This window comes from Myotis yumanensis, unplaced genomic scaffold, assembly GCF_028538775.1.
Source record: "Myotis yumanensis isolate MYYU_CA2020_CCGP unplaced genomic scaffold, mMyoYum1.0.hap1 SCAF_5, whole genome shotgun sequence".
Classification (NCBI taxonomy): Eukaryota; Metazoa; Chordata; class Mammalia; order Chiroptera; family Vespertilionidae; genus Myotis; species Myotis yumanensis.
Window position 1 is genome coordinate 82,448,009 of NW_027223756.1, and position 15,761 is coordinate 82,463,769.

At 42.0% G+C, this 15,761-nt stretch overlaps 1 protein-coding gene across 1 annotated transcript in view; it reads left to right on the top strand.

Moving 5' to 3' along the window:
• The window catches only part of MUC16 (mucin 16, cell surface associated), a 97,307-nt gene extending 82,487 nt beyond the window's left edge, over positions 1-14,820 (top strand). Inside the window, 6 exon segments of the mRNA XM_070415979.1 lie at positions 2,345-2,380; positions 5,587-5,638; positions 6,711-6,830; positions 9,717-9,886; positions 13,378-13,540; positions 14,685-14,820. Coding sequence (XP_070272080.1) covers positions 2,345-2,380; positions 5,587-5,638; positions 6,711-6,830; positions 9,717-9,886; positions 13,378-13,540; positions 14,685-14,795 — 652 coding nt within the window. The 3' untranslated portion in view covers positions 14,796-14,820.
• Positions 14,821-15,761: the final 941 nt, after the last annotated feature.

Below are 15,761 nucleotides of genomic sequence, written 5' to 3' on the forward strand. Positions count from 1 at the left end.
AAAACGTAATTTTTATAATGTACCAACTCTTTCTAATTAAATTATTAGTAACTTCTTTAGTTACAACAGCAAGTTAATTATTATAATAATATAACTTTCTTCTCACACTTAATAACAATAGTTGACATCAAATTGTGTTTCAGCAAAAACTGAGCCCCATCTCTCTCTAAATTCCTGATCTTTGGAACCTATTGAGTAATCACTGAATGTTTGTATTCAGCCAAGACACTAAATCCTGGAGTAAAGAATAACACCACTCAACTCTGGATACATTCTGTAGCTTCTTTTGAATTCAAAAGATTCTGATGTCACAGAATAATTCAAAAGTAGTTTTAAAGGTTAGCCTTGCTCAGACAAGTAGGTTTCATGCTTCTTTCTCCAAATTAGTCTAATTCAGGAAGTACAGTAAATTTTCATTTGCTGTACTTTAGTTTTGAAAATGGCCATTCAGTAGATTCACTATTGGTGAAGTAAGGGTTTACTGAGAAAATTCATAGAGCTGATTGAGTTTTAAGAATGATTTTGAAAAATGTGCATCATGGTACATTGTTCCCAATGAGGTGCAGTCTTTACTAGAATCACTTACGCAACTTTTCTAAAAATGTTTGTCTCTAAATACATGCATTTCACCACCACCCCCAACAGTCTCTCAATGTCACAACCTTTGATGAGCTGAGGAAAACTGTGAGGCATGATTACATGGGCAAAAGCACCCAGGGAGGTCCTGATCTTACCCTAAGTCATGTGTTTCCAACTCTGGGGCACATTGCAGCACCTGGGAGCTTTATAAACAACCCCGTGTCTTCCCAATGCCAGTGAAGGCTGCACGTCTCTAGGTGGAGACAGGCAGTTTCTCCAGCTCCTCAGGGGATCCCAGGGAACAGCCAAGCTCGGGAGCCACTGCCTGGTTAGAGCGGAGGGGAGAGAGGGCTCCTCGCTGTGGGCAGGACCTTGAGCAAGTCAGTTTCACCGTTGGTTTTCTCACCTGCAAAATAGGTTGTTGAATTAAACGTCAAATAAGGTTCAGTGGTCCTTTTCAGCTTCTGTGCTTTGAATTCTGTGACTTTAAAATCAGTTTGAAGATGAAGCTGTTTGAAGCCCAATAGAAGTATCTCTCTTGGATGCTCGTGGTGTTACAGTACAGGCCTTTTTACAGCAATTCACATTCCACAGACCTAGTTATGAAATTCAGATTTACCTTCTCTCAGTTAATTTGAGCTCCTTTAGACCAGTGATGGCGAGCCTTTTGAGTTTGGCGTGTCAGCATTTTGAAAAACCCTAACTTAACTCTGGTGCCGTGTCACATATAGAAATTTTTTGATATTTGCAACCATAGTAAAACAAAGATTTATATTTTTGATATTTTATATATTTAAATGCCATTTAACAAAGAAAAATCAACCAAAAATGAGTTCACGTGTCACCTCTGACACACATGTCATAGGTTCGCCATCACTGTTTTAGACATAGAGGGCAAAGGGAAGAAGCATATCACTTAACTACGAGGACCCCATTGTTGCCTATTATACCACTTCTGTGAATAACTTAAAAATCCATTCACTTACATAGAACCTGAGGACTTACATCTGACCGTGAAATTTTCATGTAATCTAATTAGGAAATAAGTGTTATTATTACACTGTGAAGCATTATGTTTCGTTGTTAGTATTGCTTGTGTCAGGATTACTAAACCTACTGTTGTTATAGGCTCTTACATTTGCTATTCAGTTTTCTAATAATTATGTAAAAGTGATCTTAAAGCTTTTTTTGGCACAGAGCATTTTACTTACTTTTAGGGAAATGATGGAAAATGGGTGAGTAGGTGGATAGTGACCTGAAATGCAGGGCTTAACAACTTTTTGAAAAAGCACAATTACTGTATGGCTTAAATTTAACCACATGCACAAATACTTATAACATGTACAGGATGAAAGTCCTATGGGTACAAGGACAAATGATGGGGGAGTGTGTGCTAACATGTACAGGCTGGGGCCAAAGTAGGTGTACAGTTGTGAGTATGTAAAATGGTTTATTCTTGTATTATTTATTAATTACTATATCATTTCCATACAAACATCTGTAAACCTGCTTTGGCCTCACCCTGCATTATAATAATCAACAGACACATATCTTCTTAGTGCATGTTACCTAGCATTTTGGTTCACTTATTTTTTCTGAAAGCAAAATAACTAAAACAAGAGGCAAAGTGCCCATGTTGGGAATGAGGATTTCAAGGCCACTGGGCAGCTGGAATGGTCTTCCCCCTTCCCCCAACCCCTTTAAAAATTGTCCTCAAAGCTTATATAATAAAAACAGTTGTTAACAATTCTTTTTTCTTCCACAGCATGACTATAGCCATATATAATAACATCAAGTACAGGTGAGTTTTAAAACCTATATTGTTATTCTAGCTAACATATCAAGTTGAGTGTTAGATAATAACAGTAGATATTTTTGGAACAAGCTGTAGAATGATTTTTATTATATTACTAGAGGCCTGATGCACAAAATTCCTGCACGGGTAGGGTCCCTAGGCCTGACCGGCAGTCAGGGCCAATCCGTAGGGCAACCAGCTGGGCCAGTCACCTCTCGCCCTGCCACCAGTCACCTCCCTCTGTGGGGCAACTGTCGGGGTGACCCCCCCACTGGCACCCGCCTTGACTGTCCTGGGGCCTCTGGCGGGGGGTGGGGGCGGGCAGCTCCTGCATTGAGTGTCTGCCCCTTGATTGTCAGTGTGCATCATAGCAACCAGTCGTTCCATCATTCGGTTGATTTGCATATTAGGCTTTTATTACGTAGGATTGAAGTGAATTATTTGTCTTAAGACCCATAATACTTGAGTTATTGAGGATCCCAAAGAGTATTTGCTTATGTGGGTTATATTTACTGTATTAGAAATTAAAATAGAGATTTAAAATATAAGTCTATTTTTTAATTTTTTTCTTTATTGATTAAGGTATTACATATGTGACCTTATCCCCCCATTACCTCCCACCCTACCCCCCCCACTCTTACCCTCACCCCCCTAGTGTCTGTGTCCAGTGATTATGCTTATATGCATGAATACAAGTCCTTTGGTTGATCTCTCCTATATGTTTAAACAGTTTTTATAGCATTACTGAAATTCTGAGCTAGATAATCCTTTGTTGTGGTGGATGGTCTTGCCCACTATAGGATATAATACACAAGACAATATGAAAAATAATTATTTTCCACACCAAAATTAGAGTGGACAGTGTGTCATTAATTTACATTTTGCAAATCTCTTTAATGTGTAGCTTAATAGAAGATAACTGATTCTTAAGTATATTCTGTCATCAATCATTTGCAATTACTTCAATCATTTAAAATCCTTTGCTTTGAAGAAGCGTTAGGAAGAACACCTAGCCTCATGTAGCTAGATGGCTAGAAAAGGTACATTTCCAAAGCCTCAGATAATTGTAGATATTCATTTATATTGAACCCAAATTCCACAAGTGCTGGTTTCTTTAATTAGTTACAATGGAAATACAAATAATATCCAGGAACTTGTAATCAGTTCCCTGTTAAGTTAATACCAATTGATCTATCTTATACATTGAATGGATCTTTCACTTGTATGTTATTATATGATAATATTACGCATTGGTCATTTGGAGATATTGGTCCAAAATGGAGATAAACTCCATTTTGGGAGTATCACCATTAATCTTAACAGAAAAATCTTTTAAGCATTGAAAAGCTGCCAAGCATACAAAGCAAAGCACACATTTTTGCCCTGGTTGAATAGCTCAGTTGGTTAGAGCTTTGTCCGAATATGTCAAAATTATGGTTTTGTTCCATGGTCAAGGGCACATACAAGAAATAACCAATGAATGTATAAAACTAACTAGAACAATAAATCTATGTCTCTCTCTCTCCCCTCCATACCTCTTTATCTCTCTAATTAAAACATAAAGAGAAAGAAAGAACATAAAGGACAGTGCACGTTTTACAAAATTCTGATTTTTTAGGTTATATAGTTTGAATTGTGTCATTGAAAATAAACACACAATTTATTTTCCTTGAAGTGACAGGCTCACTGTTTATTTTTGAGAGAACGGCAGTTCTAATATCAAATAAAGATGTACTTCTAAGGAAAAAGTGGCTTGTTCTGCTCCCAACTAACACACAAGCTCTTTTTCTTAACACAACCACATTTCAGTTTGCAGAAGTACTTAATGCACACTCTCCCCCTATTGAGAATGTGAAAACAGGATCAATGTTTAATAATACTATTCTTTTTTATCAAGGATGTCCTTAAGTGAAGCAGAATTAGTTTTTCAACTGCAAGTGGCAGTGAAGAATACACTGACTGCTAGCACAGTGTGGTACCACTGCCTTCGTTCATGCTCACAAACCAGTTTTGCTCATCTTTGATTTTATACAACATTTCAAAAGTCAGTGTAGACCCAGGCAGTGCCTCAATATTCCTATTACATTAGTGTTGACTCCTGAAAAATAGTCTATGGCAATGGTTCTCAACCTTCCTAATGCTGCGACCCTTTCATACAGTTCCTCATGTTGTGGTGACCCCCAACCATAAAATTATTTTCATTGCTACTTCATAACTGCAATTTTGCCACTGTTATGAATCGTAATGTAAATATCTGATATGCCGGATGTATTTTCATTGTTAGAAATTGAACATAATTAAAGCATAGTGATTAATCACAAAAAAAATATGTAATTATATATGTGTTTTCCAATGGTCTTAGGCAACCCTTGTGAAAGGGTCGTTTGACCCCCAAAGGGGTCGCGACCCACAGGTTGGCGACCCACAGGTTGAGAACCACTGGTCTCGGGAAACCTAACCCCGGTGACCTGCAGAGCTCACTTGTTCCAATGAGCAGAGTGTTTTAGTGCAGAGAATCAACTGAAGGACTTGTATGCATGCATATAAGCATAACCAATGGACATAAGACACTGGGGGGTAGGGGAGGCCAGGGGATTGTCAAGGGCAGGGGGCAAAAAAAGGGGACATATGTAATCCTCTTTGTAATACTTTAAGCAATAAAATAAATAAATAAATAAATAAATAAATAAATATAAAATGGGAGAATAATATCTAAAAAAAAAAAAAGACTGGTCATTTTTAAAATAAAAAGGCACCTTTTTAATTCAAACTTTTAACAGATACAAGAACAAATTCACAATAATAATATAATACAGGAAAATAATAAGTGGAAAAAATAAACATGAATGTCATATCCACATGAATTAAAATTCTAAAACACATTGTAGCCCAGCACTACTGCTTTATAAAGTGTTCTTGTGTATTCCAGTGTGAGCTGGAGGGATGGAACTATATTTGGTTTGCCAGCATTGCCTGTCAGGGAGGGTCAGTGGTTTTGAAGGCAACGCTAGCTGGTCATTGCCGAAAATATTGCACAGAATTTGATGTACTGAGTAAAAAGAAGTCAGGAAACCCTCTTAGAGTCAGTTTGTAAAACTGCTTTGTTGAAAGTTAAGCTTCCCCTGAACCCCTTCTCCACTCCTAGATGATGTGTTACTGAGATACTAACATTTCCCAAGTTAATTTTTTAAATGCATCTTCTTGTTTCATAGAGTTGGAAATAGAACCCTCGATATTTTTGATGAGAGAAGGCACCCCTTCAGAGTAAGTGTCAGTTTTATTGAGGTTCTATTTGTCTCTCATACTGTGGTGTTTATTTCATACTGATCTGCTTTGAAATGAATTATTAGAAGAAAATGACTCCCTCCAGCTTGAAGTCAAAACATCTTCTTTTCAGTCTTCTTCCCACTGCATGTTGTCTCTAATGATTTTACAAAGGGAGTCCTGTGTGAGGGCCACGTCAGTAAGAACTGAGCCACAGCTTTGTATAGCCAGGGAGCTAAAGTGAGTAATTGTGCCCCAAATAAGTAAGTGTATCATTCTTAAAGAAAAATTTCAGGAGCACCAAACAATATAAATGTCTGTAAATAGACCTTTAGGTATGTTAAGACTCTTTGAAAAAACTGAGGCAGCTACTTAAATTTTAAACCAATTAAAATGACAGGAATTTCCAACTTCCCTCCTCTGAAGCTCTGCAGCGACATGTAGCTGGTGCCTCCTGTGGAGCACGGCACAGCCAGAGTCTCGGGGTCACAGGAACATAAACATGTGTTTTCAGAGCTGGTTGCAGAGAAGAGTGACATGGGGGTCAACATGCCTGTGAGCCTACACATGGTTTACATTTAGGTAGACTTCTGTAGGGGCGTGGAGGGGGGAACATACATAACTGTATGCAGGTTGTACCTGTATCTGTGTTCAGTAACTGGTGAGTATAGAATCAGTGTTGTTTAAGATCATTGTTTATACTTCAAAGACTAAAAGAGCCCTAGCTGGTTTTGCTCAATGGATAGAGCATCGGCCTGTGGACTAAAGGGTCCTGGGTTCGATTCTGGTCAAAACCACATGCCTGGGTTGAGGGCCTCATCCCCCAGTAGGGGGTGTGCAGGAGGCAGCTGATCAATGATTCTCTCTCATTATTGATGTTTCTACCTCGCTCTCCTTCTCTCTTCCTCTCTGAAATAAAAAAAAAATCTCATTATTTTTTTTAAAAAAGACTGAAGGACATGTCACCTAATCAAAATTATTTTAGGGACAGGTGGGCACAAGTAGAAGGCTGCTAGCATGAGAGTTCTTATGTATTTTCCTTCAGTTCATATTGCCTTTTTTCTCTTTTCAGCACGAAATAATTACAACGGACCACTTTCTGCGTGACCCTGAACTGAAGAGTGTCTACAGATTTGTCTGTACTCTTTTCAGTGCTGAACACCTCACTGCTGAATGTGCGATTGTGACCTTGGTAAGACAGCTCTTCCAGAGGCTGCTTCTCTGTCCCGGGCTCAGGCGATGGTCTGCTTTGCACATCAAAGCAGATTCCTGACATGATCCTCAGAACTTTATTAAGAGAAGCTATGAAGGGGAGTATGCCACACACAGTGGAGCTAAATAATCATTGGGATTGAAAGTGTTACCATTGCTGTATCCATCACAAACAATTGCTATTAAAGACATGAGGGGAGATTTCAGTTTCTTCCCCCAACTTCCCTCCCAACCCCAAGAGCTTATATTCTAGTGGGGAAGACATAGGTAGTTTTTTAATGAGTGTTTTTAAAGAGATGAACACTTCAGGTGGTGTGAGCACCAAGAAGATAAAGCAGGATGAAGCGATGAGGTGACCACAGGGGTTTACTCTTTTCGGCAGAAAGGTCAGAGGAGCCTCTTTAAAGAGGAAACATTGGAACCGTGACCTGGCTGAGCTGAGGAAGATGAGCTCTGGCATTGTGGGCAGGGGCTGAGGCACGCTGCTGAGCCGGGCACAGGGTTTGTGTGTTCAGGGAACAGTGCGGTGTGGCCGTGTGGTCAGAGTGTGGGATGAGGAAAGAAGATGAGTCACACACGGGCAGGATCCTATCTCATAGGCCTGGAGGCTTGCAGGCCATGGGAAGAAGTTACATTAGATTTGCCTGATGGGAAACCTTCGGCAGACATTGAGTTGGGGGTGAAGTGCTCTTAAGGAAAGAGGCTCCTCTGGCTCCTGGGGAGAAGGGACTGTTGTTGGAAGTCCGAGTGGAGGCAGTAAAGTCAGGAGTCAGTGAGTCATACAGGTGAGAGGTGCCCAATGCACTGGAAAGCGCTCAGGTTCCCACGGAGAAGGGGAGGCAAGACTTGCTAGCAGATGGGAGCAGGCTGGCTCAAGTGGAGGTTTGTGGTCCCAGCAACTAGGCAAGTGGCCGTGCCCTCTATGCTGTTAGGGATGGCTGGGGAGTGGGCAGTGAGGATAAAGAGCTCTGTTTGTATTGTGAAGGCTCCAATGCCCTTAGCAATAGCCGTTTCAGTGGAGGGACAGCGCCAGGGGAAGACTAAAGTGGGCGAAGGAGAGAATGGGAGGTGAGAAGCAGCATCAGGGCATTTACCCTGAGCCAGATAAGGGGACGAATTCTAGGGATTTGGTGTGGCCAGAGGGGACCTAGGTAAACACATTCCTATTGGGGGAATCTGGGCAGACAGGGGGGATTCTTCAAGAAGAGGTGAGTGTGGAACAGTGTTCTGCAGAAGTGGGCTGGGACCGACTTCACTGGTAGAAGGTCAGCATCGGTGAAAAGAGAATCCCAATTCCACTGACGCAGGAGGGCAGGTGGGATGAAGGAAGGAGTAATGGCACACAGAGTCTGCCAGTAAAGGGGACGGAAGTTGGGAGGTGGCCGGTGTTGAACAAGGGCCTCTAATGATGCCCATCAACTAGAGTTGGACCTTGCAGGTAGCTCCTTCTTAGGACAGCTGAGAATGCTGAGTTTTGAGGAATGGGCGCAGCATTTCCCTCAGAACACACATGTTCCATAAGCATTTGTTTTTGAAAACACAGTTGAGTTTGGCAAATCTCTGCTGTCAAAAATCTTTAGACAGTAAACATATTTCTTTAAATTGAACTTTTTTTCTTTTTGTCAAATGGCATATACACTCTTCTGAAAGGCCTGCTCTGAGTAACAAGAAATCACAGCTTAGCTCTACAACCTACTGGGCTGTTACCTCGCCCAGTTCTTTGTAGAGGAGACATTGAGTGCATGTCAAAGGCATCATGAGCCTCCCCAGCTGCCTGGCAGGGTTGGAGGAGCCCCAGGGACACAGAGCCTGGCAGCTCTGTCACCCCCTTGAGACCAGCAGCATTGAGTGCCCCTCAGATTATGTGAGACAGAGACGCAGTCCACCATGACCGTGGAGATGTGAGCATGAGGGGCGTGAGGAGGACTGTCCTTGGTTTGCACGTGTTCCTCACAGAGGCACTAAGACCGGAACACGGGCAGGTGCACAGACCAGCCTGAAGCTCATCTGTTTGCACTGCCTGTCCTGATGCCCCCACGGCAGCCACTGGGAGGCGACCTCGGGCACCAGTTTTTTTCTCCAGCTTGTACCCCAAAAGGGCTAGTGACTGTGAAGAGATAGACATAATTTCAGCATCACTAGGAACTTACATATTCCAGTGTATGTGAGATCACATATAAATACGAGCCAGGCAGGAAGCATTGCACCTGGTAGGCACTCAAGTGTCTGTGGAACAACTTGAATTGATACTGGGCCTCTCTATGCTCCCTTTACAAGAGGAAAGGTAATAATAGCCCCATGCATTGCTTCAGGACGGCCTTTCCTAACATGTCTATTCATTCCTGTGACCAAAAATTGGGCTGAAAGTTCACATGGACAAAGTAGGCAACAGAAGTATCTGGTTTACAACTATGACTTGGCCTCTGGCTTTGGCTGGCCAAGCAGTGTCTGTGGAAACTAAGTATAAAAGGTCTTTAACACTGGCCTATGTGGTTCAGGGGTTAGAGCATCAGCCCGCTCACTCACAGGTTCCATTCCTGGTCAAGGGCACTTCCCTGGCTGGCAGGCTCTATTCCCTGTCCCAGACAGGCAAGGGCGGTGGCAACCAATCAATGTGTCTTTCTCATATCGATGTTTTTCTCTCTCTCTCTCCCTCTCTCTCTCTCTCTCTCTCTCTCTCTCACTCTCTCTCTCTCTCCGCCACCCACCGCCTTCCTTTCACTCTCTCTAAAAATTAATGGGGAAAATTTCCTCAGGTGAAGATTTAAAAAAAAAAAAAGGAATTTCAAAAATGGATGCAATCTGTCATTTCTAACAGTTGTTACTGTTAACAGTAACAGAGCACTTACACAATTTACTTCTGCAGATTTACCTGGAAAGGGTCATGCGTTATGCAACTATTGACTTGTGTCCCACTAATTGGAAAAGAATGCTTTTGGGAGCTGCTACTGTTGCCTATGAGTTGTGGGACAAACAGGCTCTGTGGGATGTGCCCTACTGCCAGCTCATCAACAACATCGTTACAGTCGAGGACATGTGAGTTTGTAAGCTTTTGGTAAACTTCCTAACCGTTTTCTCATACCTCTTTCCCCCCTAAAGTTTACATGTTAAGAAATATTTTTAAAGGTTACATTGTGCAGAGAACTGAAATAGGCATAAAATTACATACTTCTTTCTATCCACCTTTCATATAACAATTAATATTCCTCGTCATTAATTAGTTGGTCTTGATGTGTTGTTGTAAAATGTGCATGGTAATTTGAAATGTGTGTCCCTGGTGTTTTTCACAAACGTTTTACAAGCTAACTGCCAGAACAACAGTACAGTAACTATCTTCATGGCTTTCTTAAAGCCATCTCCCAGTTCCAGTCTATTTTTAGGGACAGACACTGGCTTTGAAATAAATGTTTGGCCACTGTTAGCATCTTAGGGCCTCTAGACTATTGAGGGTTATAGCTTAAATCTGACCCCCACATTGTACCCTGTGTCTGACCCACACATTTTACTGGTCTTTCCCTTTTTCATCTGAAGTTCTGTTGTTCAGAAAACCATGGAAGAAAATTAGCCCCACATAAAGGTTTCAGACCTCTGTGTGCTCTCCTGCCCTTTTAAGAGAATTGCACGTGTTTACAAATAGGTCTGAGGACTTTGAAAGCTCCTACCTCTCAGGCAGCAGAGAAGCCTCACTGGGCATTGCCCAGTGCCCACCCCATTGGAGAGTTTCCCGGGCACTAAGCAACCACAGCAGCGCCTTGTGGGGGCCGTAGGTTAACCACGCGGGGGCCCCTCCGAGATGGCATGTGCGTGAGAGTGAAACACCAGCGTTACGGAGGGCTTTCGATCTGGCCACACTGACTGCTGTGGAGGGCTCTGCGGGTGGTCGGCGGGACGAGGTATCTCCAGCAGACTCTCAGAGCACTCACCTGCTGACAGTGAACCTGTCTTTGTGGATGGCATTTAGGATCAGGTGAAAGCACACATCTCTACTAGGTTGAAGGCACAGGAAGGTCAAGATCCTCACGGGCAGAGGCAAGAGTTTGGTTTTGGAACCTTTGCTCATGACTGGATGAGTCTCATGCAGAATCACCTAAGTGCACGTTGACAGCTATAGTGAGGCTACTGGTGCCTAAGGGACGGGACGGAGAGTCTCAGCAGCTGGCAAAGTGGCTTTTGGTAAAAAACGACCCCTTTGATAACAGTGCAAACTGAGGAGTCACGGTGACCTTGCTGGCAGCCATCTTGGCAACCAGTTTGACAGCAAATGATAACTTTGAAGTAAATGGAAGCACTTTAGGAAGTTGCAGAAGCTAAAGTGACTTTGGTCAGCACTGTCGTCAGTCTTCAAAGCGGTCCCTTGAAGGTAGGAAATTTTATATTCATGCCCCACAATGATGGCAGCTGAACTTTTCTCAACACCTGCAGCTCAGCTGCCTGGGCTCTGGTTAGAGTTACAGCATCAGGGACCTGCAGGGCAATGTGTGGGTTCTCACTCATGGGAGCTCCACGGGCAATGGGCGTGGCTCTGGGGCCAGAATGGCTAGTTGTAAACAATGCTTTTTGTGAATGAACAGAGGAACACCAGGAGCTCTGTGTATAACAGGCTGCTTTTGTTTATGACCTTTGCAAGTTGGAAGACTTTACACCAGTGTTTAGTGCACATTGGTTTTGTCCCCCTGCTGTTGACTACCATTTGGAAGGGTCACATTTTGCATCTAAATTGAAAATTCATGTCTATCAGCTTTTCTTAAAATTTCGCAACATATATGTGTGTTTTTAGATTATTATTTCCCTTCAGAAGCATAAATAAAACGGAGCAACTGATATTCAGAAAATTTGACTGTAAATAGTAGGCTGTTCAACTCACCATTAAAAAAATAAACAGAAGATGCATATTCTGTAGTCATGCTTTTCTTCCATGATTAAACGTCTATAATAGACATCTGTTAATCCTATGAAGGTTCTGTATTTGTACACAATTAAAAGATAGTACTGGAGGAAATATAGAAGGGATAGTAAAGTTTATTCCTGTAGGAAATAAGTCCTGATTAGCTGATTATCAAAACGTGATCTGATTACATGTCTATATGAATAGGAAAATAATTGGAAATAGGTTTTTTTGGGTTTAAAGTTTAGCAAATAAGAAAATCTATCGGCTCCTATTCTGACCGCTCTCCATACAGGAGAACATCCACTTTCATCGACCTGTCCAGTGGGTAACATATTAAAGCTTTAACCTAAGAAAACAGGTCTGTTAGAATTTAAGCCTCTCTCATGATTGTTCTGGTGTTTGTCATTTTTATAGAACTAACTCTATCACAGGAGTGCTGTGCAAGTAGAACAATTTACTCTCATTATATATTTATTTATTCAGCAAATGACAGGAGGCTGTCACATAGCAAAGTACTGCTCCCAAATTTCCTTTCGCACTTTATTGAACTCACCCCTGTGGGCAGGCTCCCCTCTGCTCGGGCAGGGGCAGGGGTGCTGAGCAGGGCAGGACGCAGCCCCATGTGGGAGAACATGGGTGGAGTCTGACTCCGTGCCCGTCAGAGGTCCAGTCCTAAAGGGGGCTTAGTCCAGCCAGGTCATCTCTGTTTCCTGTTTCTGCTTTTCATAGTTTAAAAAGTGCAGCCTGTCCTGTCAGGAGGAATAAGGTGAACAGAAACTCCCTTTTGTCCTCTGCTGTTGGTCCCATGCACTGGGTAGGGAAGGGATTTTTTTTCCCCATAAAATGTGGCTTGGTTATTTATTTATTTACTAGAGGCCCGAGGCACAAAATTTGTGCACTTGGGAGGGGGGCGTTCCTCAGCCCTCCGCAGATTGGTGGCCTGGGCCCTCCTCTTTGGGGTGATCACGGAGCTCCGCGATTGATTGCCCCGCTGGCCTGGGACTCCCTCTGCGAGGCAATCATGGGGTGATAGTGGGGCCCCCCTGACCAATCGCATGGGTTGATTTGATTATTATGCTTTTATTATAGAATATTTATTTATTTATTTTCAATGAATCCTTGTTGCCTCAAGAGTGTTGCCCCCTCAGATAGTAGTGGTGGCTTCCCATGGGTCCCTTCACGGCGGTGGTGACGTGCCCGCTTCATTTGTTGGTACTTCTCTATTTCCACAAGCCCCTGCCTGTGATGGGCCTGGTGAAAATGCCTGCAAGTTGGTTAGGGCCCAGGAGCAGCATACATCCCTCCTTTCATCTGAACACTACAGCGGGCCCTGGTCAGTGAGTCAGGAGCATGAATCCACAGCCGCACTCAAGGGACTCTGAGCCCCCAAGTCAGCAGCAGGAGAGCAAAAGGGGGTGGTCACCTCTTCACACTCCTCCCAACTCCAAGTGCTGGGATGCAGGAGGGACCTCAAAGAGCTGCACTGGTTTGATGGTTAGAGTCTTAGTACAGCTGGGTGACCTTTACTTGTTTCAAAACACAATTTAGAGTCATTCTTGTAGCTCAGAGTGATATTTTTGAAGGTAGCCCAGATGACTAAAATGTTCTGTGTCGATTTTGTCTCCTCCTCCTTCCATAGGAATGAGATAGAAATGCATTTTTTAAATTACATTCAGTTTGATACTGATATTCCTGCCAGTCTCTTTGCCAAATATTACTTTGACCTTCGATATGTAAGCCATAGAAACAACCTGCTTGTTTTATTTTAACATCTTTGCAAAGAAAGAGCACAGAACCCAGAGGTAAGGCTGTGGAATCACTAAGTGGGTTTTTCTGTCTGTCCCCTGAGCCAACATCTGTTGATAAATTCTATGAAGTGATGATTAGGACAATGGAAAGCTTTTTAAAATTAACACATTAAAGAAGAGCTTCTGAACCCTTTTTGCATCATATTGCTGGTGCTTTATGGTTTATACAGGATCCCTCATTATCAAAAAACTCTACATCTCTTTTTTGTGACCCTAATTCAGAATATTTTAAATCTCAATCTGTTAATGGTTTTCCATGTAGCCCTCTATCCTTTCTTATAACCATGTATTTCTTATAATTGTATAACTAATCATATCTACAAACATAATCCACTTCCCACTCGTAAATTAGTTTGCAAATATTTATCACATTTTGGTCCCATGAGTTTATTAGACAGAATATTAATGACTAACCTGAGGGACCTATATTTAGAATGCATAGTGTGTCTTGCAAATACTGGCTGTAGAGAGTACATGGTGTTTTAATGGAAATGGCAAAGATCATGGGATAAAGTAATATTTGTGGCTTATGAATTCTGGTGAGAATACAACAAAATTATTCACAACTGAAATGGACACTTTTAACACAGATACTGTCTGTGGTACTTTGGTGGCACTTTAGAATAAGACGTATTTCTACCATAATTAACGTGCAAGTGAAATCGGTCCTTATGATGCTTCAGTCATTAGACCTTCCCTACCTTCCAGTGAAGTTCAGCACTTACCCACTTCATTAAAGTTTGCTTGGAGTAGATAGTAACTAGTGAAGATTGGATAGAATTTGAATAGCTCACAAAACACTGATTTTGCCCAAGTGTCTGTTTAGTATGTTTACGGAACAAATGTACAGGCAACAGATGATACTGTTCTTTGCTATCATTGAGAACCCAAAATTTAAATAATTCTAAATTCCCTTGCTCTATCAATCTAATTATAGCCCTTAAGGGACTTCCCTTAGTGAATTTGCAGATAAAGACAGACACAGAACCTGGCAGTGTAGACCGCAGCTACCCAAAGGGGCAGGAACTATGCGCTATATAAAGGAGTGTGAATGTGTGGCTATCAATGATGCTTTTTTTAAAGGTTGGAATCCTTTTTTTTAAATTGTGCCTTCTTTGTATTGGGTTTCCTTTCCTAGGCTATTTCCAGAGGCGGTCAAGAAAAAGACCTGTGCAAAGCTGCTATAGAAAGATCTCTTAGTGCCCTGACCAGTTTGGCTCAGTGGGTAGAGCATTGGCCTGCGAACTGAAGGGTCCCAGGTTCGATTCCGGTCAAGGGCATGTATCTTGGTTGTGGACACATCCCCGGTATGAGGTGTGCAGGAGGCAGCTGATCAGTGTTTCTCTCTTATCGACGTTTCTAACTCTCTATCCCTCTACCTTCCTCTCTGTAAAAAATCAATAAAATATATTTTTAAAAAAAGATCTTTTAGCGCTGACAATGTTATTGGCATGCAATGCACAAAGCCAAGCTCTCTAAAGAAAAGGAGGGGTTGTAACATCATGAGACCCTCATCTACAAAAACTACAGAAATACCACCTCTCTTTCTCAAAAGCAGTGGTAACAAGCAGTTAAGAAAACAAAGGGGGGCCCTGGCTGGTTTGCCTCAGGATTAGAGCATCACCCCACTTACCTCAGGGATGTGGGTTTGATTCCCAGGCAAGGACATGTACCTGGGTAGCCGGTTTGATCCCTGGCCCCAGTTGGGACCTGTATAGGAGGCAACCAGTCGATGTCTCTCTCACATAGATGTTTCTCCACCCTTCTCTCCATCTCTCCCTTCCACTCTTTCTAGAAATTAATGGGAAAAAAAAATCCTAAAGTGAGGATTAGAAAAGAAAAAAGGAAAGAAAGAGAGAAACAAGAGGAGTGTCCCACATGTCTTAGTACAATTTTAAGATTTGATATTGTGTGCTTGGGCATTCAAGGAACCCCTGCAGAAGTATAAATGCTAAAATTTATAAAGCACCACTTAAAATTTAATTAGAAAACTTTGTGGCAAAGACCCAAGATGGCTGTTTAGGAAAACATGGGTAATCACCGCCTTCCACAACTATATCAAAATTAAAAACTAAAATACAGAGCAGCTGTGTCTCAGAGCTGCCTGAAATCTGGCTGAATAGAAGTCCTACATCTAGAGAAGTAAAATAGGAAGTACATTGACACTGGTAGGAAGGGCAAAGGCATGGAACTAGGTGATCTGACACACATCAGA